This window comes from Macaca thibetana, chromosome 4 (genome assembly GCF_024542745.1).
Source record: "Macaca thibetana thibetana isolate TM-01 chromosome 4, ASM2454274v1, whole genome shotgun sequence".
Classification (NCBI taxonomy): domain Eukaryota; kingdom Metazoa; phylum Chordata; class Mammalia; order Primates; family Cercopithecidae; genus Macaca; species Macaca thibetana.
Genome location: NC_065581.1, coordinates 47,625,391 through 47,653,146, shown reverse-complemented (window position 1 = coordinate 47,653,146; position 27,756 = coordinate 47,625,391). Strand labels below are relative to the sequence as shown.

The window sequence follows — 27,756 nt, the reverse complement described above, 5'->3', positions numbered from 1 at the left end:
GTTAAGCAAAATAGATCCCACCAATCTTTTTGATAATATAAATACTTTTTTTTTCTTTTTTTTTTTTTTTCTTTTTTTTTTTGAGACGGAGTCTCGCTCTGTCGCCCAGGCTGGAGTGCAGTGGCGCGATCTCGGCTCACGGCAAGCTCCGCCTCCCGGGTTCACACCATTCTCCTGCCTCGGCCTCCCGAGCAGCTGGGACTACAGGTGCCTGCCACGACACCTGGCTAATTTTTTGTATTTTTAGTGGAGACGGGGTTTCACCGTGTTAGCCAGGATGGTCTCGATCTCCTGACCTCGTGATCCACCCACGCGGCCTCCCAAAGTGCTGGGATTATAGGTGTGAGCCACCCCGCCTGGCCTATAATATAAATACTAAACAATAACATTGTTGCCTGCATTTTTAATGTTTCTAACTAGTTGCTTTTATTTCATGGAGACACACCCTGAATGCACTATTCTGTGTTGCAGTTCTTAGAATTCACAGTAAAGGTTGGTTTTTAAAAATAAGATATAAAAATCTTCCCATGGACAAGAAAATATTTCCATATAATTCTGTCGTTGGCCAAAGTAAACATGTAAATGCTATGCAGAAGAGCCCTGGACATACATAGTACTACCCACCCTCTTGGTAATATAATGGAAGTAGCTCAGAGCCAAGAGTCAGTAGCTTCTGAATTAGTTTGCTAGGGTTACCATAACAAAGTATCACACACTGGGTATCACGCACTGGGTAGCATAAACCAGAAATTCATTGTTTCATCGTAGTTCTGGCAGTTAGAGCTTCAAAAATCAAGGTGTTGGCAGGGCTGGTTCCTTCTGAGGGCTGTGAGGGAAGAATCTGCTGCAGAACTCTCTCCTTGGTGTGCAGATGGCCATTTATTCCCTGTGTCTCTTCATATCCTCTTTCCTCACTGTGTGTCTCCTTCTATAAGGATAGCAATCATACTGGGTTAGAGGCCCACTCAACTCCACTCCACTTAATTACATCCGCAATGACCTTATTTTCAAATAAAGCCACTTTCTGAGGAACTGAAAAGTAGGACCTCAACATATAAATTTAGGGGGGGAAACAATTTAACCCTTAACAGCTTTGATTTCTCATTTATAAAGCTAAGATAAAGGCATCTTCTAATATTTTGATTGCAGCTCTCTGAATTTTCTCTTAGCAAGCGTTTATAATTACTGATCTAGGTAATAGATATCCAAAGTTGAATAAAGTGCCCTCAGGAGCACACAATCTACTCAGGCCTTATTTATCGTTTGATTCTCAGAATCTAGCATAGTGCTAGACATAAAGTATGGCTCTATAAATATTTGACAACTGGTAAAACAAAAGAAGGGAGATAGGACTGTGCTTACTTTAGATCTTCCCTAGTGAAAGAAGAATTGCTTGTCATTTCCTTAATGAGTTCAGGTTTTGTATGGGTCCAAAATTAATGATTCTAGTGAATGTGAACATCTTAATTTAAATATGTAAATTTAGATTGGATGCCTGGTGTAAATTCATTAGGGGCAACATCCTGCTTTATCTTGGTTTCTTAGTCTAGATCAAAGGTTCCAGACTCTGGTATGATATCAGCAATAGATGTGATCTTGGAGATCTGGTTCTACCCTTTTGTTTTATAAGTAAGGAATCCCATCCCGGAATCACTGTCCACAGTCACATAGCCAGTGCCAGGTGCAGTCAAGTCCAGAATCATCTCTCCTCTTCCACTGCCCTTTGTATGACATGATACCGCCTCTACTTCCTGCATGATATAAACAGCTCATTTCTCCTTGCCTGTGAGGGTGGGAGAGGATAGGCAAGGACCACAAATACCCCTCCCTCCAACTGCTGTAGATCCTCAAATAGACCCCAGTGAAATGGACAGTCAGCATGACAGAATGAAGGCAGGATGTTGGAAGTCCATCTGTTTCGGCTCAGATACTTTGCAAGGGACAAACCTCAGCCCTAAGGCTGCTCGGTGGAGAGCTCAACCTCAGGAGCAAGAATATAGTGGACAACTTCATTCAGGGTTTTGATGGGCTTCAGAGAATGATGTCACCCCAAATCTCTGCCTCTGGACTGAGGGAAATGCTTTGTAGCAAGCCATTCTTCATTGTTACATATCTGGGACACTGAAGGCTGTGAAAAATAATAACTACCACAGCAACTGACATTTGGTGACCCACACCTTGTTGAGGACATTGTACTAAGTAGTTGACATGTATTATCTCATTTGATCCTTACCACAACCCTATGACATAGGTGCTGGTATTATCCCTGTTTACAGAAGAGGAAACTTGAGAAGTTAAACAACCTGCCAAAGGTCTTAGAGCCTGAAAGGTTAGCCCATCGACCAAATCCAGCCAGGCTTTACAGCCTGCACAACCACTGGTCAGGTGGCCTAGGGCAAGTCATTCAACCTCTCAGAACTTCAGTTTGGGATGTCAGTTGGGGATAATGATACTTGCCTTGCAGCTATGTCATGCAGATTAGATATAATACATGTAAAGCACTTAGTACAGAGTCTATGTTGCATCAAATTAGCCATACAGAGAAGCTATTTTAGCATTCTCTTCCTGCTGTTCTCATTGACTACCTAAAAACTTGTGGGAGAAGACATAAGTCTCTTTATATCTCAATGAGAATAAGTATGAAGTGAGGGCACAATGAAGGCACTGGGAGCCACAGGGTTGTGGACACAGTAAGAGACCCCCAAGGACACTTTGCTTATCACAGTTTTGTACAGCTGATGAAGGACAGGCTATTATCCATGCCACAAAATTAGATGGGATATTTATGGACTGGACAATAGAGAGCCTCATTTGACCGATAAAAGGCATTATTCCTGGATCCCCTTGGGATTCCCAGGGGGAAACTGAGTTCACTTCTGTAGTAATACAACAGCCATGACATAAACCAGTTACAGTGTACCAATGTCAGCATCTTACACACATTGTCCATCTCATTTTCACAGCAACCCCAGGAAATGGGAATTCTTTTACATTTCCATAGAGGAGGATACAAACCTAAGTCAGCTTTACTCATAAGTCCATGATTAAAATATTGTACTTATTAGAAAAGTCTGCTTGCAAGGAAAATAATCAATTCAATATACTGTAAGCAAAGGAAAACTTTTATGATAAAATAGTATTTCACAGATTCCTGAGTAAGGAACCAGAACTAGGAATAGCAAATTATCTAACTATTCATCTCTATCTATCTATCTATCTATCTATCTATCTATCTATCTATCTATGTATCTATCTATCATCTATCTATCTATCGAATCTATCTATTCATTTATCTACTGACCTATCTCTATCTCTTTGTCTTTTCCTCTGTCTTCTTGTCCTTTTTGTAGAGCATCTCTGTACCCTTCCTCAGTCCTAGTGTAGAATTAACCACTCCATACTTCTGAAGTCATCTGCTACTGGTCCAGCCTCTCATGAGGATTTCTTTCCAAGTACCCAGGAGAAGAATCTTATTAGTCCAGCTCGAGTCAGTTGTCTTCCAATGTTTGTACTGGTCCAAAGCAGGCACTACTCTGTATTGCAGAGCATAGAGAAAGGGACTGATGCTCAAAGGTAGACCAACACGAGGAAAGATATCCTCTATAGCTATACTGCTTTTCTATGAGATTTTCAAGCATTTTTTTTTCATTCCAGAAAATTCAAACTAAGCATGGCCTGTATTAACACAAACATTAATTAAGGAATGTGTAATAAAGGTACTTGATAGCTAAATAAATTTATTTAGGCAGAGAAATTAGTATATCTAAAATGCAGAGCAGCCAGGGAAAGTAAAATACACCAGACTAGTTTCCTAGGAGAGGCTTAACATGCTGTTTGGGTTCTATAGCAATGCTGTCTGATAGAAATAAAATAAAAAACACATGGGTAATTTTAAACATTCTAGTAACCACATGTTTTAAAAAGTAAAAAGAGAAAGGTAAAATTCATTTTGGTGATATATTTTATTCAACACAATATCCAAAATATTATCATTTTAATGTGTAATCAATGTTAAGTATTACTAACGAGACATTTTATATTTTTGTACTAAGTGTTTGAAATCTAATATGTATTTTGCATCTCAATTTGGATGCAATTTTTTATTGGAATTATCTCATCTGAATTTAATTTTCCAAAATTTACAGTTGAAAAAGTAGGCCTATAATCACATGTTCATTATTTTACATTATCTCTCGTTCGTTATCAGGGATGAAGTTAATTCATGCCAGAGTTTCCTTGTCCCCTGAAATTCTATCATTGTTGGGGGGCAGGGGACAAAAGATGCTGACCGTGCAAACTGATGACACTGATGACAAAATGCAAGCAGGTTTTGTCCTCTCCTGGCAATTATTGTACACAGTAGGTGCTAGCCAGGAAACAACAGCCCATGTAGAGAGCACCTAATGACAGGTCCATGGGCTTTTGGCAGAAGCCAGATGAGTACGGGTCTGTAAGTAAAGTCATGGAAAGGCCACCACGCCTAACAGCCTCAATTCTGGCAGGAAAAGTTCCCTGCCAGAAAACGTAAGGTTAAGTTCTCATACTCTCCTCCCCTTGGTATTGCTGGGCCTGGTAGGGCCTCGACTTTTCTTATTCTTTTTATTCGTGTTTTGATTTAGGGAAGGAAGAGACAGCTCCAGCTCCCTTTTCTTGGCATCCCAGTCTTCATCGCGCTCATCCAGAGGCAGCCCCTTCTGCTGGGCAGCACGGCGGTGGTCTTGGCACTTGGGCTCTGCCCTAGGAAAGAAGAAAGGGGCTTCTGAACTTGGAGCAGGAGGGCCTGTCCCAGCCTGGGAATCGGCCTCTATTCACAGGTTCTGCACACAGCAATTCAGTTGAGAAGGAAGGAGGCCAAGTTTGAGCATTTCCAAGCATACACTTAGGGAAGGTCTCAGACACTAAAGAAACGACTTGGACGTGGAGAAAAATTGTGTGACCCCAGTGAGATGTTAACAGACTCAAAGATAGTCACTCAGCTTGAAGAAAATGCTACTGATTCTTGAAATGCTCACATTTATAGAGCAGCTTGCAGATTATTGGGAGACTGTTTTCATTTGTTTATTTTTAGTTTTATTTTTCATAACCGTAAAAGTGATGTGTGTTCCTTGTATAAAATTTAAAAGTACAGAAACATATAAGGAAGAAAACGAGAATCACTCACAATCACATATGTATTATATGTACGAATGGATTATGTAAAAAATATATAATTTTAAATGGATATATGGATGGATAAATAGACAATTAGATAAATAGAGCATTATACACACATAGACAATGGGAAATATACACATATATAGTTTTGTATGAGGCCAAAGGTGAGTATGTGACTTGCTTAAAGGCACTTGGAAAAGTCACTTTACAGAGAGAAAATTTGAACCAATATGAGGACAAACGGAATTTAAGAGGGTAAATAATGGTATAGGGAAGGCAAATAGCATCTTAAGTGCAAACCATTATTAAAAGCACAATTCATTCAAAGGACAGCAAACTCGCTAGTCTTTCACCCTAAGCTGGAAGTAACCTTTCAGTCTTCAGATCACACCATGTCCTTCCTCTGCCTAGTCACTCTCTGTCTTGTATTAGTGTTATTTATGTAAACAAGTTATTTCCTCTCCCAAACAGTTAAACTTCTTGATGTCCAGCACTGTATCTGGTTTATTTTAGGTCGTTTTTAGTGTCTAACTCAATGACACACACATAGTAGAACTCAAAAATATTTGCTAAATGAGTGGTTTAATGTGAATCAATAAGACATTCCTTAAGTGATCCCCTTGCCTGAAGTCTAGCATTCTTCAATCCCACACAGTACCACTGCCAACTCCTCTACTACACTAGTAAATTGCTAATGCATCTATTTCAGCCTGTGACTCCCCTGATGAGCTCACATTCTTCTGCTTGCCCTGCTCACTGTGGTCACCCTCCCCCTCACCTGACCTTATCCTCCATTCCTCTCTAGTGTGAATGCTCTGCTTAGCCAGGCCACTCATCCCTGCACTGTCCCTGCACTGTCCCTCCACTATCCCTTGCCTTCTCACATATACACACAACCTATGCACATTTCCAACCTGGTGCCTTCACTCCAAATCAACAGTTTTCCCCTCCTCCACTAGCCTGCTAGCTTTCAAGATCCAGGTTAATCCCCCCTTAATTCAGGATTCTTCTCCCTAAACCCTCTAACTGTCAGAAGGGAAGTTCTTAGTGGGAGCTGATGATAAGTAGAAATGACTCACACGTGATGTGACTGATGTGACTTTGCTGTTTTTGCCGGCTCAACACTGTCTACTTTTCTTGGTAACAGCACTCCCCACTCTTTGGAGGCAAGCACCCCTCCTGCATTTCAGTTATGCTGGGGTCATATTTCATGTTGATCCCTGGTCACTAGGGAGGGGCTGGGATTACTTAGAGAGAGTCAGTAGAGGACAGTCAAGGGCAGGACCCTGAGGAATGTCAGCATTTAAAAGGCATGCAAGAATATATCATGAGATTTATTCTTAGAAAAAGCACATTTTAAAAGTCATAAGGAATTATAGGAGAAGTAGAAGAAAAACTAAAAGAGAATAGCATCAGATAAAACAAGGGAGAAGGGTTTCAGGAATATTAAATACCGAATTAAGTGGAGGTAAGATGTGAATTGAGAAGAGGCAATTGATTTACCGTGAGGAGATCCCTAATGACTTGAGTGACAGCTGATTCAGTATGAGGATCGGGGAAGAAGTCTGAAGCGTGGGTGAGGGATGAAGAAGTGGAGACAATTACGTAGATTAGTTTCCTCAAATGTAATGTTTCAAAGAAGTACAACTATCATGATTAATACTGAGATATATATACATATATATGTTAAAGTTCCAAGGCTACATATGACTATCAAGTAATATCAGTAAGCATTCCTATCATAATATTCAAGCAAATGAAACAATGTTGCCTTTTTAAGAGAAAAACATATTTTGAAACTTTCACAAGCAGACATAAAGACAGTTGACATTTCCAAAAAGGCACACATAATTTATGAAAATCTATTACGTTCCCAATTTAGTACAAACTCAAAGCTGATCTAATTTTGATATTTAAAATGCACCTCTTTCCTCTGGCTGAAAATGAAATAACAAACCCTTCCAATTAACAGACATTTAAAACCTACTCAGTTTGATTGCTAACAAGTCAGAGGAAGGACATTTGTCTCTCCCCAAGATTTTAGGACCTAACGTTTATCATGATCTTAGATCTTGCAAACACGAACTACTAAAGAATTCAGGTGTTTCTTGATTTATATAGAGTCAAAATTCTATTCCACTGGGGAGAAGAAAGAGAGGGTAGTTGTTTATGGGTATGGAGTTTCAGTTTTACAAGATGAAAAAGTTCTGGAGATCTGTTTCACAGCAATGTAAATGTACATAACACTGATGAACTGTATACTTTAGAAACAGTTAATATGGTACCTTTTATGTTATGAGTTTTTCATCACAATAAAAATACAGAAACTATTCAAAGATTCTATTTTTTTACACAAATTATTACTATAAAACATGTTAGACACTCTGAGAGGATAAGTGTTTTTCCTTTTGGATTAAAAAAAAAGTAGATTAGCTTTCAAGTTGCTTAGAAGTGTAGGGAAGAAGAAAGACACAGAGGAATTCAGAAGGGCCTCTAACTTTTTGTTTGTTTGGGAATACCTATTTGAACACGTTCACAGTCCAGAAAGAAGTCAAGGGAAAGGAAAAAACACTAAAAATACAAGAGAAAGAGTAAAGATGTAACAAAGAATACACGAATAATGAATGGCCTTCTAGAAGACATGACGGATTGGATCAAGAGTCTATATGGAGAGATAACACTTTACAAAGGAGGGACAGGACGGCAAGAAGGAGCTGATGTAAATATACATAAAATCTGCAGGTGTGAGCGTTGAAAAATTTGTAACTCATGGCTCAATATTTTTTCTAAAGTAGAAGGCATACCTCTGAAAGCCAGGCTGAGGTGTGATGTTGCTTTAGAATTGCCAATGAGGGAGTAGGACAGGAAGAGATAGCCAAGCTGCTCTGAGGGCTCAGATGAAAGTGGAAATATTCAAACTGCTGGTGATACCCATATATTGACATGTGGGATTTTCTCTAGCTGAACAAGCATAAACGTGGAGAAGACAGAGATTCATCTAAGGTTGGGAATTCCGGGTTATATGCTGGGTTGAGAATTAATAGCAGGAATAGCGGGAAGAGAGTGGAACAATGAAATGTATTATGGTGCTCATATGGTAGAGGAAATTCAGTGAGACCTTCAGGAAAGTGATAGATTAGGAGAAAAAGGAGAAGTTGAATGACAAGATATCTTGATGAATTCAAGACCTGGTGATAATGCAGGAACTGATAAAGTGAAGAGAGCTATGGTCACATTGTGGTATGTTAGGATTTTAAAAAGTTCAGAGAACAATGTCTGCTGATGCTGAGGTCCACAGAGGATGGAGATCATTGAATGTAGGAGATGACAGTTGAAGTTGGGGAAAAGTGAATCCGTGAGTCGGGACTCAAGTTTCTGCCTCTTTACTCCCCAAATCATCTCAATTGTGATATTGGATATTTTTAATGTAAGACATTACCTTTAAGAGAATGTCTCTTGGGTTACTTCTATGGATAACTAACCTCACCACAGGCAAAATTTTCACTTGTTCAACTCTCTGAAGATAACTGCATTTTCAGGTTCTTCAGAGGGCACCCCATCATGAACTGCCCCTGTAGATGGCATTGCTGTCTATAGTCTATATCATTTGGTTTCCAAGCAATGATGCCCTCACTCTGATACTGTACTTTCTTTGGTATGAATTGCTTGTCGAAACAATCAAATTCTAAGTTTCCAAATTTTGTTCAATCCCTCTCAGAGCTATAACTGTTATGTAAATTATTGGTGCTTAATTATGTTTGAATGCTTGGCTGAGCGAAAAAAATAAACAGGTGCTAGATAGATAAGTTCTTTGGTGTGCCTATAAGTAGGGCATTCACAGATGAACATAGAAGTTTTAAAAGATAGGAGGGTACTGAAAAATTGAAGTCTAATTCACCTGCCTCACTTTAAATATGAGACAACTGAGGGTCAGGAAGCTGCCGTGACTTGCACAAGGTCACACAGCCAGTTTGGATGCCTTTCAGAAAGCTGAAGGTCATGATTCTTGCACCATGTCCCATCTTCAAACTTGGTATCCCAATTTTCTTACCTGAGATAATTTCTGCATAATCTAAAACAACATGTTAATATAATTTTGACCCCCAAACTAGTCTTTCAAGTGAAACATTAATAAAAATAACTCAACTAAAAAAATCAATAAAATAATCATTCGCTGGCTGGATTTCCTCATTTCATTTTCATTGACCTGAGACCACAGAATCAGACAAGATCTTGATCACAGACTCTTGTTCCTCTGCTCCTTCTATAGATGGAAAAAAAATAAACTTACTTTTCCAGAAATGCCACACAGGCTTTCTGCCCATAGATCTGTGCAATCCTCTTTGGTGTGTCTCCAAAGAAGTCGGGGGCATCGATGGCAGCGTGCAATGCATGGAGAGTTCTGAGTACATTCAGATGGCCTGATTCTGCTGCAAAATGAGCTGGGGTCCAGCCCACACTAGTAACCAGGCAGGGCCTGGCTCCGTATTCTATCAGGAGCCGTAACACCTCCATTTGCCCTTAGATATACCAAGAAGAAACAGGATGAGGTTAGGATAAAGATGTCCCGAGTGGCCTGAGGCCACGGCCAGTCTAGGTAACACAATGGAAAGGGAACCTTTGCCTTTGAGGAGCCTCCAGTTTCCTATCATCATCCCCTCCTCCCTTTTCCCTCTTCTCACCAGGAACTCAGTGCCCTACTTTACCCCACGAACCTAGTTCTCACCCAGGGCCTGAGCCCTGCAAGCCTTCCCTGTCCTCCTTCCAAGACACTCCCCTACCCTGTGCATTGCCACAGGCCCTGCCCAGGAATCTTGCTTTCTCTCCCAAGCCACACTATACCTGCCTATTGGTAAGGCCTACTCTGTTTTTGACAGTCTCAACACTGAGTCAAAACCAAATATTTTAAGTCCTATTTACATGATAGCTAGCACAAGTTAAAGCACAGGCTTTCTAGTTGATAGATGTGATTTCATATCCTGCCAATCCCACTTGCTAACAAGTGGCACCTCAGATAAGAAACAAATATCTGAGGCCAGTTTCCTAATTTGCAAATTAATGATATTACCCCTTATATCATTGAATTCTTGTAGAGTGCAGATGAAATCACAGACATGAAGTTCACAGTACAGTACCCAGCACATAGCAAATGTTCACTAAAAGGTGCTTTGGTATAGCTACCATTACTTTGCACTTAGATTTTTGCAAAAATATCCCAACTAATTTCTCTGCAGCCAGTCTTGCTTCTTGTCAACCCATTCTCCATGCAGGAATCACAATAAATGTTTAAAAAGCAAAGTTGACCATAACACTTTCTTACTTAACATTCTTTAATGGCTTTCTATTGCCAAAGCCTTTGAGAAGCCCATTGCCAGAGTTTTTGCCACTATCTTCCTCCAATTCTGTAACTGAGCTATGTAAGGCGTGAGGGATTCAATGATGAATGAAACAAAGTCCCTATCCTTCTTCGTGATGTTCTATTCCTGTTAAAGGTTGAGAAGGAAAAGGACTAATATTAATTGAGAGCAGACTATACGATAGGCACTGTACACTCGTTATTTTACTGAATTCCCATCACAGGGCTCCAAGGTGGCATTCCTGCACATATTATTTAGGTGAATAAACAGGCCCAGAGACATTAAATAACTAGCTTAAGGTACTACAACTAGTAAGTGGTGATGTCAGGATTAAAATGGTCCATCTGGGGCTGGGCGTGGTGGCTCACGCCTGTAATTCCAGCACTTTGGGAGACTGAGGCAGGAGGATCACTGGAGGTCAGGAGTTGAAGACCAGCCTGGCCAACATGGAGAAACACCTTCTCCATTAAAAATACAAAAATTCACTCGTCATGGTGGCGCGCATCTGTAATCCCAGCTACTCAGGAGGCTGAGGCAGGAGAATCGCTTGAACCCAGGAGATGGAGGTTGTAGTGAGCTGAGACTGTGCCACTGCACTCCAGCCTGGATGACAGAGCGAGACTCTGTCTCAAAAAAAAGAAAAAAAATGAAATGAAGTTTCCATCTGGCTCTAAAGAAACGTTTGTTCCACTCCCCCACATAGCCTATTGATTGATAGCCTCATGAATGGTGGACTCAAAGGGGCAGATCTACCTAAGCATCGCCCACTCACCTTTGATTGCAGCCCAGTGAAGTGGGGTCCGGTCATTCCAGTCTACATCTTTGTAGTTTGGGTCACAGAGACCTTTCTTTAAAATCTTCTTCACTAAGCTGTAGTCTCCTGCAGCAACAGCTTGGTGAAGCTTTGTCATGTCTGACATTTTGGCCAATTCCATGACAGAAAAAAACTGTGGGAGAGACATGCCACTTAGAAAATTCTATGTAACCCTTTATTCTTAGCCAGTAATCCCACAGACTTCCGTATCATTTATTTCGTTTCCCGCCACATGCATTTGCCTCTACGTTTGCCTCATGTGTGTGGCATGAGTGTGTACTTAGACCTTAGGTCCTGTGGTTAGTGCCTGCCTGTCCCCTACCCTAAAACTATCGGTGGCTCCCACTGCACACAGAATTATGTCTAAACTCACGGGCTGATACACGGCTACCTGGCCTCAAAACATCCTCTAGTGCTATTTCCTACTCCTACTTCAGAGTTCTAGTCGTGTTCCTTTATGTTAGTTGTGTAATTCTGTGCCTTATCTTTCTTATCTGTAGAATGGATATAATCTGCCAGGGTTGTTGTAAGGATAAATGTCAATTTGCAAAAAAATTTATATTGGATACAGAGCAGGTACTCCATGAAAATTAAACAGTATTAACATTGTTACACCAGTTGAGATGGACACGCAATCACACAAATAAATACCTAAAAATTGTTATCAATGTTATGCCATAAACCAGCAGTTCTCAAACTATAGTCTGTAGACCCTCAGAAATCCCTGAGGCTCTTTCAGGGGATCAGTGAAGTCAAAGCTGTTTTCATTATATTAAAATGTTACTGGCCTTGTTTCACTGTGTTGACAATTGTTCAGATGGCTCAAAAGCAATAGTGTAGAAAACTGCTGGTGCCTTAGCATGAAGCAAGGCAATGACACCAAACTGGACCTGGAAGCATGCCATTCACCACACACTCAGAGTAAATTTTAAAAAGCCAGTTACATAGGAACATCCTAAATGAAACGATAAGAATTATTTTTATTAAATCTTTATCTTTGATTACACGACTTAATAAATGTGTTTTTAGAATACCGTACAATGAAATGTGTGAACGTTTAGAAAATATTTATCACCCTAAAGACAAATATTTTCCATGACAAAGAAAGGATGTTATGAAATCATGCATGGATAAAGAGATCCATTTGGTAGACCAATGGATTTTAATATAACAGTATAGAAAGTGCATTGATACCATTTCAGATTGCACATTGCAACTAACCTTTAAGACACTACAACTTATACAATTTTGTTGTAGTATCAAACAATACCCATAATTATCTGAAAATATTTCTCCCTTTTCCAACTTTATATATATAATATATACATGTGTATATTATATGTACACACATATAGGTATATATAATATACATGTGTATATATGTATGTGTATATAATATATAATTATATATTATATATACATGTGTATATGTATATGTATATATATCATACATATATATGTATATATGTATATATATATTGTATATACGTGTGTGTGTGTGTATAACCACATTGTCTTTATATACCTTAACCAAAACAACAAACTGAATGCAGAAGCAGATACAAGAATCCAGCTGTCTTCTCTTAAGTCAGATATTAAAGAGATTGGGCAGGGGAGCGTAAAGCTATGTGACTAGTCACATTTCTTTTGTTTTGGAAAATACATTTATTTTCATAAAATGTCATTTATATTATAGTGTAATAAGTTTATTACAGTCTTTTAAATGAACTAATCAATATTTAAAAGTTTTCTCAGTTTTAATTTCCAATAGAATAAATTGACAGCTATAACCCACATAAACAAAAGCTCTCTGGGGCTCTCAATAATTTTTAAGAGTGTAAAGAAGCTCTGAGAACAAACAGGTTGAGAGCTGCTGGTGTAAACAAGGAGCTGAGATAGAAAACAAGAGTAGAGAGAGTACCATTTGAGACGGGGCCGTTGGGAATGTCTCTGATCTCAAGATTTAAGTTGGGATCACAAGAAGGAGCTGGTGTCAACCTCACTAACTGTGACCAGCAGCAGCAGCGCCTGCGAACTTGTTAGAAACACAAAATATTGTGCTCAGCCCCAGACCTACTGAATCTGAAACTCTGGGCGGGGGCTGGCCATCTTTGTTGTGGTAAGCCCTCCAGGTGAGTGCATTGAAATATGTGAACAGCCCTGGAGGGAGAGAAAGAAAATAAAAGAAATTAAAATACAATGCCGTAAATGCCTGGGGGACAGAGAGAAAGAGCCATTCACAAAGACTGGGAAGTAAAAGGAGCTTTCTCTAAAAGTGGCCTAAGCTGGGTCCTGAAGGGATGGGTCAGAGACATATTGGCAACTGATGGAGGTGGAGGATCCCCTGCTGAAGGACAGCCATGTCTGTGGCCGGAGTCACACACTGCAAAGGGCAAGTGGTTCCTAATGTGTAAACCAAGAGTCAATAAACTTTTTCTGTAAACAACCAGATAGTAAATATTGTTAGGCCAAGAGGAAAAAAAAGAGGGGAAAAAAAGAGAAAAATATATATGCCAAGAGTCTATTATACATATGAAAGAGAAAACTCCTGCTCCACCCTGCCCTACTTTCCTGGGGTGGATCTTTCTACCTTCTTTGTACCCTGGAGGGTATCTCCTCAGCTGGAGATATTCTTAGTGGAAAGAGGACAGGCCTGAGGGGGAAGGGCCTGGTCGGTGAGATGGTCAGTTTCACTCTGCCCTAGTGATGCTCAGATCCCAGTGAGCTTTCTCTCCTCCTAGAGGGGTCATCTCCAGTTAGTTGGCAGGAGACAAGGTGGTTCATGGAGCCACCAACTCCCATACTGAGATTCCACTGCTCAGTCCCAGCAGTTGCCACCAGGAGAGTCCCCATTGTGTAAGTGGTGACCAGCAGGGCCCGGGCAGTGGCCAGGCACAGCGGTGGGCTGCTGACGGGGCAGCAGGGGCAGAGGGCATTGCCTGGGCTTGCTCTGGGAGTCTCACTGTGCCATCCCATGGAGATTCAGCACCTTAAATGGTGACCACGGGCCTACAAAAACGGGGTGAGTAAGATTTGGTCTGTAGACCATAGTGTGGCAACCTCTGATGTACACAAATCATTAGAGATCTTATTAAAATGCAGATTCTGATTTAGTAGGTCTGGAACCTGGCCTGAGATTCAGCATGTGTAACAAGTTCTCACAGTGCTACTAGCTCACTTACCACACTCTGAGTAGCAATATCTCTGTGGCTAAAAAGTAAGGTATAGACTGGCAGGAAGCAAGATTGGAGAGCTGAGGAGGGAGTAAGGATGTGGTAGCTGTTCTCAACTGAGGGGCTACATGAGAATCAGCAGTGGATTTTTAAAAATACAGATGCCTGGGCCTCAGTCCAAAAGGAATCAGAATTTTGGGGTGTGCAGGACAAGGATTGGGCATGTTTTGTGAAATAGATGCTCTGTACATACTATGTTAGGTAAGAGAGAAGATGGCACAGACTGCATTTTACTTTTAAAATTCATTTTAATAAAATCCCTTATACTGGAGTGTTTGATCAATGATAAAATTGTAAACAAAAACACTAGAGTGTTTCTAATCTGAGGGTGCCACTAAAACAAAACCGTTTTTTAAATCAGTGTCTAGAAGTCTTTTCGCTTGCCTTTCATAGAAGCCTTCAAACAGGTTTACATTTCAACCAACCTCATTTGTCCCACATTTGAGTTCATGCCAAGATTCCATAACTTCCCATGGATGAGTTGCAATTCAAGTGGAAGCATTGGGCAGCAAAATTTATTTCCAGAGAAATGGAAAATCTGATTCTAAAAAATTGTATGGAAATGCAAGTGATCCAGAAGAACTGAAACAATCTTGAAAGAGAACAAAGTTAGAGGACTCACACTTCCTGATTTCAACAAGTATACCAGGACAATTCAGTGACAAAATAACAGTCTTTTCAATAAATGAGGCTGAGACAACTGGATATCTATAGGTAAAAGAATGAAGTTGCTCCTTTCCCTCACAGAGATTTATTCCCGTGTTTTCCCCTAAGAGTTTTATAGTTTTAAGTCTTACTATTAGGTCTGTGATCCATTTTGAGTTAATTTTTATACATGACACTTGCCGCAAAACAATTGAACATAAATGTAAGGGTTTTTTTCTAGACTCTCAATTCTACTCCATTGCTCTAAATATCTATCTTCATGCTAGTACTACACAGTCCTGATTACTGTAGGTTTGTAGTAAGTTTTGAAATGGGAAAGTCTGACTATTCCAATGGGCTATATACCCAAGAGAAGAAAAATAGATATCCATATAAACATTCGTACATGAATGTTCATAGAAGCATTATTTATAATAGGCAAAAGTGGAAATATCCCGAAGGTTCATCAATAGATGAATACACAAAATGTGGAGCATCCATATAAAGGATTATTATTTGGCAATAAAAAGGAATAAAGTACTGATACATACTTTATGGATGAACCCTGAAACATGCTAAGTGAAAGAAGCCAGTTACAGAAGACCAAATATTGCATACTTCCATGTATGTGGAATGCTCAGAATAAGCAAATCTAGATAGCTAGAATGTATACTATAGGCAGCCTAGGGCTAGGATGGAGGTTGGGGTGGGGAGTGACTGCTGATAAGTACAGGATTTCTTTTTGGGGTGATGAAATGTTCTTAGATTAGATGCTTTCACAACATCAAAAGGCCAAAAACCACTGAATTGTACATTTTAAATGAATCGAATTTTATGGTATGTGAATTGTATCTTAATAAAGCTGCTTTAAAAAATACCTATTAATTAGAAGCTTTCTACAGAACAAAAACAAACACAATTTGTTTGCAGAAAATATATGCAATTCACTAGCTTAGCATTGACTACTGAAATTTATCAATTGGTTCCTTTAGCAACCAATCCTTGTGAATTTGATTAAATGCACTTGATTTCCTATCTTTCTGGTGGATGTGTCTCTACCAGAAAGATAGGAAATCAAGTGCAAAGTAGTCAATAAATATCAGTTCTAATAAATGTCAGTGATTTTTAATAACTATAGTAAATAAGAGAGGGTAACATAAAGGCACTTACTGTCTTGTGTGAAATCCAAGGAGCTCTGTGCTGGCAGGCAGTCCTAACTATCCGGAGTGTTGTGCCCATGCCATGGAAACTGACTCCTCCTTCTGCATGAAAGCCAGCCAGTCAACTTCAGCTTCCCTAGGTGTTTGATGGGGTGGGATCCCCAGTCTGTTTCACATCCTAACTCTTCAGCAGTTCCAGCCATCTTTTTTAGTCCAAATGTGCTGGCCCTTAACAGGATCTTTCAAATAGTATTTAATGCAAAAATAAAAATAAAAATAAAAAAAGCTGTGAATGATTTTCTGCCCATATAACACTGTGATGGAGGTAGGCTGCGTAGTGACCGTGTATCCATAGGAGATGTGAAACCTGTGGGGGAGTGGGGACAGTTTGGGCTCCTCACATTCAGAACCAGTTGTCAGGTCTTGGGCAAGTTCCTTAACTTTAGAGAGATTTTTTTTTCCTCAACAATAACATGAAATTTTAACATCTTTTTTTGCATAGTGCTATTAAATATGATTAGTTAAAATAATTTAGAAAACACTTGGCACAGGGTAGATGCTTTTACAAAGAAGAAGAAGAGGAAGAAGAAGAGGAAGAGGAAGAAGAAGAAGAAGAAAAAGAAGAAGAAGAAGAAGAAGATGAGGAGGAGGAGGAGGAGGAAGGTCAATGAAAAATTCCTAGGTGCTTTCTTTTTACTTCCTGTTTTTACCACTTGCTCTAAGTGAAAATCTACCATATTGATGATGATGCTGGTCAAAAAGACCTTATTTCTTCTTCCTTCCTTTCTACATTTTCCCTGCCTTTTCCTTCTCTCCTTCCTTCTCTTTTTCCCTCTCTCTGAAGGGAGTTCCTCTCTCTCACTCTCTCTCTCTTACTCTCTTTCCCACGTCCCTCATTCTCCATCCATTTCTCTCCCTGCCTTCCTTCCCATATATATTTAGCAAATGCCTTATATCTGTCAAGCCCCCACTGTACTGGGCCCTGTGAAGATCAAGACACCCATTGTTCCTGTCTTCCTTGAGCTTATGGTCTAGATAAGAATAAACAAGAAAACAAATAAATGTACACAAGTAGACTCACAACCTGTACAAGTACCATGAACAAACAACCTACAATAGCAGACAACACCAGGAAAGGAGTGTGGGCAACCTTTGGGGATGACATTTGAGCGTCTGAAGGAAGACCTGGCACAGGAGAAGAAATCAGGCATCTGAAGAGCTAGGGAAGGTGACCTCGGTGGTGGGAGGAGAGGAGCTTGGCTTAGATGAAGAATGAAGAAGAGGATGATGCAGCTGGTTTATGGAGTGTGGGGCAAGTAGAAGATGAGATCATTCCCGGTCTACTAGGACACGGTAAGGAGTTTGGATTTTATTCCAACTACAAAGAATAGACATTGGAAACACTTAAACAGTGAAGAAGAATGTGCAACTTTCATTTTCTTAAAAGACTACTTTGACTATTATGTGGAGAATGGAGCAAAGGGAGACAAGATGGAAAGCAGGAAGACTGCTAAGGAGGCTACTGTGGAAGTCTAAACAAGAAAGGATGGTGACTTGGTGAACTGTGGCCATAGACATGAAAGAAGTGAGTGAAATTAAAAGTTTTTTTAGGAGGGAACATTGACAGGAGTTGCCAATGGATTAGGCATGAGTACTGGGGGGAAAGAGGGCATCAAGGATGACCCTTGGGTTTCTGGCTTGATGAACCTGGTGGAAGGTGGTGACATTGGTGGTAGGTGGTGACTGGGGTAGGGCCAAGTTTGGGTAAGGGAAGGACAGTATAAATGAAGTGTTCTGTTTCAATGTGTTAAGTTTGAGATACCTACAAGACACCCAAATATCAAGTAGGAATCTAGAGTTCTGTGACTTTGGGCTAAAGATACATATACTGGAGTTATCAGCATATAGGTGTCATTTAAAGATGTAAGAGTATATAAGATAATCTAAGGATAGCAAGTGCAGAGATGAGACCCAAGCTCTCAAGCCCTTAGATCTGGCAGCAAAGAATAATTAGCAAAGGGTATTAAGAAGCACCACTGAGAGGTAGGAGGAAAACCAGGAGAATTGAGTCTTATGGAAGCCAAGAGAACAGTGTGGTTAGAAGCAGTAGCTGTCAACCATTTAAAAGGGAGTAGAGTTTAATGTGTGTCTATCACAACCAGAAAGATGCATATGAGACCCCTTCCCCACCCTCAAAGAGCTCAGTATCTCATCACCCTTTCTAAGATTTGTAACAGTCCCGGTTCATATCAGGGGAACTCACCCCTGATAGTTAACATGGGTTCTTCTCTATTTCCCTAAGCATCGACTGGTCTGAGAAATGAAGGGAAAGAGTACAAAAGAGAGAAATTTTAAAGCTGGGTGTCCAGGGGAGACATCACATGTTGACAAGTTCCATGATGCTCCCTGAGCCATAAAACCAGCAAGTTTTTATTAGTGATTTTCAAAAGGGGAGGGAGTGTACAAATAGGGTGTGGGTCACAGAGATCACATGCTTCACAAAGTAATAAAGTATCACAAAGCAAATGGAGGCAGGGCGAGATCACAGGACCACAGGATGGGGTGAAATTAAAATTGCTAATGAAGTTTTGGGCACGCATTGTCATTGATAACATCTTATCAGGAGGCAGGGTTTGAGAGCAGACAACCTGTCTGACCAAAATTTATTAGGTGGTAATTTCCTCATCCTAATAAGCCTGGGAGCACTACAGGAGACCGGGGCTTATTTCATCCCTTCAGCTTTGACCGTAAAAGACGGCTGCCTCCAAGGGGGCCGTTCATAAGCCTACCCTCAGGGGTGCATTCTCTTTCTCAGGGATGTTCCTTGCTGGAAAAAGGAATTCAGTGATAGTTCTCCTATTTGCTTTTGAAAGAAGAGAAATATGGCTCTGTTCTGTCTGGCTCACTGGCAGTCAGAGTTTAAGGTTATCTCCCTTGTTTCCTGAGCAATGCTGTTATCCTGTTCTTTTTTCAAGGTGCCCAGATTTCATATTGTTCAAACACACATGCTCTACAAACAATTTGTGCAGTTAATGCAATCATCACATGGTCCTGAGGCGACATACATCCTCCTCAGTTTACGAAGATGATGGGATTAAGAGATTAAAGTAAAGACAGGCATAGGAAATCACAAGGGTATTGATTGGGGAAGTGATAAGTGTCCATGAAATCTTCACAATTTATGTTCAGAGATTGCAGTAAAGACAAGTGTAAGAAATTATAAAAGTATTAATTTGGGGAACTAATAAATGTCCATGAAATCTTCACAATTTATGTTCTTCTGCCATGGCTTCAGCCGGTCCCTCCATTTGGGGTCCCTGACTTCCTGCAACATCTCTCCCTTTCTTTTTATATAAATGTGCCATGGCTATGAAGGTTTGTTCATTCTCTCGATTTTGAAGCCAGATTCTTTGACTGGTCCAGCACACTAAAAACAAGCTGATTAAACAGAGAAACATAATTCCAAAATGTACTACAGTGGAGTCCCCAGTAGACTTAATCCAAGTCAAGAGGTTTAATCCATAAATATTTTCTGCTACCTGATCTAACACCTCAGCTCTAGGCACAATGGATAAGTGAGCTTGAGAGGCTTCAAAAATTTGTTTCTTTAATTTAGTTATGTCCAATGATAAATTGTCTTCCCTACCCAGAAGGTGTCCTTTGACCATTTCCCATGAATGATCAGTCTTGTTTTAGAAATACAGGGTGATACAGAAATCAGAGGTATTCCAGTCACACTGCTTTTGCATGCAATGTTTGAGACATTATAACAGACTGTCTTAAATCATTAATTTGATTAGCCAATTTTTGATCAATGCCTTGTTGAGAATTCTACATTTGGGTGGAATTGGTTTGCTGATCATTAACAAAATGAGCCGTTTGAATAGATTGATGTAATGCCATTCCGGCAGTGGTGGCCAGCGCAGTGACTGTAATTAGGCCCATGATCACAGCAATTAAAGTAAAAACAAATCTCTTAGATCTTTTTAGAATTCACTGTAACACTTCATTAATTAAATGTATTGAGTGGGAGGATTTCCAAGGTCTGGGCAAAGTTACTGGAATCCAGATTCCTTCTCGAGCTCGAACCAACATTACACTTTTCCTGGAGTCAAAATGGGAGTTAATACAACAGTAAAAGCAAATTTTTCACAATCCAATTTATGTAAAGCAATATGAAAAAAAGACAATCTTTAAGATCAATAACTATGAGGGGCCAATTTTTAGGTATTAAAGCAGGGGCAGGCATGCCAGGTTGGACGGCTTCCTTAGGTTTAATTACAGTGTTAGTGGCCCTTAAATCGGTTACCATCTGCCACTTGCCTGATTTCTTTTTTGCTAGAAACACTGGAGAATTCCAGGGGGAAAGAGAGGGTTCCACATTTCCAAGTTGTAACTGTTCAGTAAGCAGTTGAGTTAAAGCCTACAGTTTTATTTTATTTATTTATTTTATTTATTTATTTATTTATTTAAGAAAGTGGCCACTGCTGAATCCACAAGGGTGTGTCAGATTTTCATTGTAAAGGGATAGGATCAGGAAGCGTGGCAGCAGCCGCCACTAAAACAGTCCTGTTTTCTTTTATAATAACTGGGACGGGTTTAGTAATCCCTTCATGTTTTGGACCGAGACCGAGACCAGGAACAAACCCCATGTTTTCCATCATATGCTGACTGGGAGCACTATAAAAGTTACATGGAATATTAATTTTAGCCTCAGTATCTACTAGGCCATCAAAGCTTTTTTCCTTGAATGTGTACGGTGTAGGTGGGCCATTGTTTAGAAATTACATTAATCCAAGAAGTGGCCTTTTCACCGCCAGAGCCCATCCCAGGGCCACCATCCCAGGGCCACATGTCTTGTCTCCTTTGTTTAAAATGATATTAGGTAGTAAAAGCAATTGAGCTTGTTTAACAGTAGTAAAAGAAACAGGAGCTTGGCCCGGGGCACATAATTTATCCCAAGCTCTCATACACACCTTTGTTACTTGTTTTGTGATAAGAGTATCAAAACCTAATTGGGCATAAGTATTAGAGAAACTATCAGAACCTGTGAGCTGAGCCTGAGTAACTAGAATGCCATTAGTTCGATTTAGTTGAGCCTGCTGACGGGCCTCCTCTGCCCACCAAGCTGAGATAGAACAGCTTTTTGCCAAAAGGTCCCAGTCTAAAGGGAGCAAAATGACCTCAGTACAAAAAGTTTGTAATACCATTTTAGCATAAGAAGAAGTAGGGCAATAATGAGTACAAGCATCCTTAAATTATTTTTAAAAAGTAAATTTGAGCAGCGCATATTGACGCAGACTGCAATGAGAGTGTGAGAAAGGGGAATTGAAGAAGTAGAAGAAGCAGAAGTATACTGGTGATCACAGGCATTTATGTGTGAAGAAAGGTACAGAGAAGCAGGCTGAGTGGATGGCAAAGTGACCAGTTGAGAAACCGAAATGACAGGAGGGTGAGGAGCTGAAGTGGACAGGAAGGGCCTATAGAATTACAGGTAAATTGTAGTTTGGTCCTGGAGCCATTAGGTAACACCCGGAGGCAAATGCTGCAAAGGTTTGAAGAGGGAAGAATTAGCATATCTATGGTCCATATGGTCCCAGGCTGTGTGAGTCCTGGCCTCGGGAGCTTCAAGTACCGGCTCTTCATGAAAAAAAGTAGGATCATCAGGGGGTAACATTAAGCCAAAGTCACTAGAGTTAGACATTGAATTTTCGGTATCTTTAGGTAGGGGAGGAATAGCTGAAGGGAGAGGCTGATCTGATAACGAAGGCCCTGTGGGAGAGGAAAGTTGAGGAGGTATTAGGATGGCATGCACAAAGGCCCAATCATCCCAAACAGTGTTGGAAACATAATTCCCTGTCAAGACCAGTTCCTGGAATGCTGCAACAAGATCCCATACTTTTACATATATGGTTCCTTTTTCAGGAAACCAAGGACAGTATTTTTCCACTGCCCTGAATAGAGTGACCATATTTTCCATGGTTACTCGGACCCTTCCCTGTTTTAACAGGTCTACATCTAAGGTTCCTTTTTCAGGAAACCAAGGACAGAATTTTACCACTGTCCTGAATACAGTGACCGTATTTTCCATGGGCACTCAAACCCTTTTCTGTTTTAACCGGAGTTTAATATAGAAGAGGTAAGTATAATTTTTATACTCCGTATGACCCACAGTTAACCCAGACCATACACAGACTACTTACCAGTCATCAGGGAGTTGAACACGCATATCTGTGGACCATACCAATGACGTTTCTCCACACCTACCAAAGGGAATCAGGTTCCCACATGCACCTAGGAAAAAAGAAAAAACCACGTTGCCGCATCAGATATCAGGGGAACCCACCCCTGATAGTTAACGTGGGTTCTTTTCTATTTCCCTAAGCATCGACTGGTCTGAGAAAGAAAGGGAAAGAGTACAAAAGAGAGAAATTTTAAAGCTGGGTGTCCGGGGAAGGCATCACATGTTGGCAGGTTCTGTGATGCTCCCCAAGCCATAAAACCAGCAAGTTTTTATTAGTGATTTTCAAAAGGGGAGGGAGTGTACGAATAGGGTATGGGTCACAGAGATCACATGCTTCACAAAGTAATAAAATATCACAAAGCAAATGGAGACAGGGTGAGATCACAGGACCACAGGATGGGGCAAAATTAAAATTGCTAGTGAAGTTTCAGGCATGCATTGTCATTGATAACATCTTATCAGGAGGCAGGGTTTGAGAGCAGACAACCTGTCTGACCAAAATTTATTAGGCGGGAATTTCCTCATCCTAATAAGCCTGGGAGCACTACAGGAGACCGGGGCTTATTTCATCCCTTCGGCTTTGACCATAAAAGACGGCTGCCTCCAAGGGGGCCGTTCATAGGCCTACTCTCAGGGGTGCATTCTCTTTCTTAGGGATGTTCCTTGCTGAGAAAAATAATTCAGTGAGATTTCTCCTATTTGCTTTTGAAAGAAGAGAAATATGGCTCTGTTCTGTCCGGCTCACTGGCAGTCAGAGTTTAAGATTATCTCCCTTGTTTCCTGAGCAATGCTGTTATCCTGTTCTTTTTTCAAGGTGCCCAGATTTCATATTATTCAAACACACATGCTCTACAAACAATTTGTGCAGTTAATACAATCATCACAAGGTCCTGAAGCGACATACATCCTCCTCAGTTTACGAAGATGATGGGATTAAGAGATTAAAGTAAAGACAGGCATAGGAAATCACAAGAGTATTGATTAGGGAAGTGATAAGTGTCCATGAAATCTTCACAATTTATGTTCATAGATTGCAGTAAAGACAGGCTTAAGAAATTATAAAAGTATTAATTTAGGGAACTAATAAATGTCCATGAAATCTTCACAATTTATGTTCTTCTGCCATAGCTTCAGCTGGTCCCTCCATTTGGGGTCTCTGACTTCCCGCAACAGGTTCAGCTTGATTTCATTGGACAAATACTTGATGAGTAACTAGTATGTGTTGACGCAAGGGTACAGAAGCAGAAGTCCTGCCCTCAAATAGCTTGTAATAAGGGACAGATGGTAAAAAGTTGCATGCATCTGTGGCCTCACCTTCTCTTTACACCCTCTCACAGGTTTCCTTCCCCTAATAACAGGTGTCTGACATCTAATTTCTTGGCAAGTCATAAGCTGGCCAGAGAGTAAGGCAACCAAAGGCAGAGGCTCCCAGGATTTCCCCAGGATTTTCCACAAGTCCAGAGTGATCTACTTCCACTATACTAAAAAGAAGAAGGAGAAGAAGAAGATGAAGTGATGAAAAAAGGTGCAAAATACTATAGTATGTTTTGAATAAAAAAAATAAAACTTTGACATAATACACAGAGTTCTATAAAAATAAGGCCAAAATAAATCTTCATCTTATGAAAATATTAATTATTTGCTAACTACAAGTAGTAGGGTCTGCTAACGTGATACTCAGTTTGTATGATACGTGTTTCTCTGTGCTCTTAGTGTGCCTTTGTGACTGAATGAAGGTCAAAAGTCTACAGTCAAGAGTCTCTCACCTATCCTGCGATAGGTCACAGAGGTCACCTGGGGCAATATCTATGGGTCAGCCATTGATCTTTGGTCACATTGGCTAAAGCACTGGGACTAAATTTTCTGGATGAGGTGATTTGCAGGAGACCTTTTTTTCCATAGAATCAAAGTCATTTTTAGATCAGGAAGAAACTCTGGAAATAATATATCCAAAACTCATTTTATAGGTGAGAATATTGAGAGCCATTGACATTAAATTATTTATTTAAAGTAACACTGCTGCTGTGTTTTAATTCATCTCTTACCACCTCCCGGACCCCAGCTAAGTTCAACATACATAATCTATGCACAGCAACTGCACATTACGGGTTCAGTTCAGGGCTCAGGGTTCAGGGTTGAATGGGTGTGGTCTAGGCAGCTCCGCCACCCATGAGCTGCTGACTCTTGCTCGGAACACTGAGATTTGATTCTCTCCTACCTCCCTCCAATTCTAAAGAGGATGATAATAATAACAAACCCATATAGGCTTTGTTCTAAGTACTTGAAAACACATTAACAAGTTTATTTCTGTGGGGCAGGTACACCTATTATGCCTGCTTTACAGAAGCAAAAACAAAGGCACATAGTAATCAAGTAACTTCCTTAAGTTTACAAAGTTAGCTGTGGGACAGTTCTGGTAGTTTGGTTGCAATATCCATGTTCTTATCTACTATGCTACACATTGCCTCCTGAGGTGGAAGTCAAACTTAACATTTGAAAGTTATTGAAGTTAAGACTTCTCTCCCCGGGGAAATAACCCAGTTTCAACTTCAATATGTATGAAAGAGGCAATACAGTAAAGGGACGGAATGGTGACTTGGACAATGGGAGTGGCAGGAAGGAAATGGAATATCTGTTAGATGCCTTTGTGCATGAGGTATTGTTCTAAGTATTTTATGGATATTATTTCATCAGTCCTAACACCAAGCCTGAAATACAGATAATTTGCAGGCAAAGAAACAGGCTCAGCGGCTCTGCCTATGGAGTAGCCATTCTTTTCTTTCTCTACTTCTCTCTTGAAAAAAAAGAAAAGAAAGAAACTGAGGCTTAGAGGGCTTACACATACTCAAAGCAGGTCTCTCTATTTCTTGTTGAGTGTTATGAGGATGAGAGCTGATGAAACTTGGTGCCTGATGGCGCTACTACCAAAGCTCAGACCTCAGGCAAGTTCTCGAGTTCCCTGCCTCTGGGACCAGGAGGGTAAGAGTTGGGTTCCTTCTGGGCTTCTGGATTATTCATTCCCTTCTGTATATATCCATTTTACTGGAGCTTTCACAGGGCCTCCTAGTCAAGGAGTAGGACCTGAGTTGACATCTTGGACCACCCATGGGAAGAGACTGGAGAAAAAGCCTGTGCTGGATGTTGGATTCCAGCATTGCTGCTAATCAGTCCAAACTGGAAGTGTGTGTCAATCCATCATGAAGCTTGTAACATCTTGTTCTGGGGAGTTAGGATTTCCAAGTGGACCATGTTTCCTCTAAAGTGTTATTTGAAGCAGATACTAGCTTCAAAGACATAGCTATGGCTCTCCTCTCAGTCTCTCCTGTGTGCTGCACAAACTGAAGGTGGGCCTACGTAGCTCCCTCACTCTGTAGACCCTGACTCTTGCATGGGTTTACAAAAGGGCTCCATATCATTGCCTTGGTATCTCATATGCCTTCCACCTAGGAGCCCTTGTCCAGACAAGTCATCCTTTTTAGCCTCTCTGGTATACCTATTGTCCCCAAATCAAGTTCCTTGAAGGAGTTTCTTTGGGGGATAAATTCACAACAAATTATTTCCTGAGTACCTGATCACACATGTGAAAAAGATCACTTCTGTCTTTAAGAAGTTATTAATCTAGTTGAGGAGGTAAGATATTGCACAACAAAATGTAATTGAGGCTATGTTAAATGCTGTAACAGGGGCACTAAAGCACTTGAAGACTGGTATATAGGAATAAGCGGGTATGCTGGACATCTTCCATTTGTCTCATCAGATCCACTCTTCATTGTTCCCACCTGGCATCCATGGGCTCTGGCGCCACTGGCTTCCAGTCGGGCCTGGGAAATTTCCATCATGAGATTGGAGGATGGATGGAGAATGGGTTTGGAATATTTAGTCCCTTGGCCTCCCTCCTGCCTGAATGCCAAGGATTTGCTGTGACGGTCACAGCTCCTGCCTGGTGGCCTTCTCTATAGAGTTGTTCTTGCTAGGTCACAGCTACTGTTTTCTCCTCTTGCTCCTGCAGGTCCATGCATGATAAGGGCTCTTCAGTGTTGTTTGCCCAGAGTCACTGCACTATGCCTTGTTAGGTTTCCTAAACTCTCCTTTCACCTTTGTCCACATTCACTTTGTTAAACATTCATCCAATAATCCAGTTTGAGCATGCTGTGTGCTTCCTGCCAGGACCTGGACCAATAAAGTAGGAATTCAACAAGCCAAAGGGATGCCACGACATGACATCCAGAATCGTTGAGCATAAAGTGAACTGAATATGGGAGGCCTAAATGAAAAAGAGCTTGAGGCCAGATCCTGGGAGGACACAAATGCCATGTCAGGATGTCTAGATTTTATCTGTACCTGTGTCCAGTGGGAAATGTTGGCAGTTACTGAATGGGGAAGTAGACTGAATTAAAGTCCATCCTTTATTTTTGGAGATGTAATTTTGCCATAACAATGTAAAATGTATTCTGGGGTAAAGGATACCCATGGAGGTGGAAGAACGAGTTAGAAGACAAAAATATGCATAAACTGTGACTCAGAAAATTCATTTTCTGAGAAAATGTGTGAGAAATCTAGGTATTTCTCACAAACAAATAATTAAAAACATGCATAAAAATTTAACTGCAATGATAGTCACTGAAGTACCTTTTCAAAAATTAAAAATTATGAATAACCCAAATTTTCACTAACAAGAAAATAAATATTTAGCCTTTCAAACCGATGCTGTAGATGTGGATCTGTTGGCTTAGTAAAATGCTAGTATTATATGGCTGAATGAAAATAGAGTCTTATCAAAATAGCCAATAATTTCAGTATATGTATTTGTTTATGTGGAAAAAGCCTAAATGGATATACATTTAATTAGTAATAAGAACTTTTTAAAATAATGAGCATGTATAATTTGTGTAAACAAAAGAAACATTTTGTAATTGTCAGGGTTAGACCTTTTGAGGGCCTTGATTAGCACGAAAACAGTAGGAACTGCACAACTAGATAAAGGATGTGGGTGACTGAATCACAGTGTCAACTGAGAGAAACCTGGGAGTTCGGATTTAGCACAATGCCTGCTACATCTTGATTAAGGTGAGTAAGGGTGTTATCAATGACTGGGGTAAGGAAAAATGCCCTGAAGACCAATTTGGCAGTCCGGGTGGTAGAATCCAGT

At 40.3% G+C, this 27,756-nt stretch overlaps 1 protein-coding gene across 1 annotated transcript; it reads right to left on the bottom strand.

The window, feature by feature from the left end:
- Window positions 1–3,943: 3,943 nt before the first annotated feature.
- Window positions 3,944–16,415, bottom strand: ANKRD66 (ankyrin repeat domain 66). Its single transcript, XM_050787497.1, has 4 exons — window positions 16,374–16,415; window positions 11,284–11,458; window positions 9,446–9,674; window positions 3,944–4,737 (listed from the first exon to the last, which is right to left on the bottom strand). The coding sequence occupies exons 2-4, from the start codon at window positions 11,444–11,446 to the stop codon at window positions 4,539–4,541; spliced, it is 591 nt and encodes a 196-aa protein (XP_050643454.1). The 5' UTR covers window positions 11,447–11,458; window positions 16,374–16,415; the 3' UTR covers window positions 3,944–4,538.
- Window positions 16,416–27,756: the final 11,341 nt, after the last annotated feature.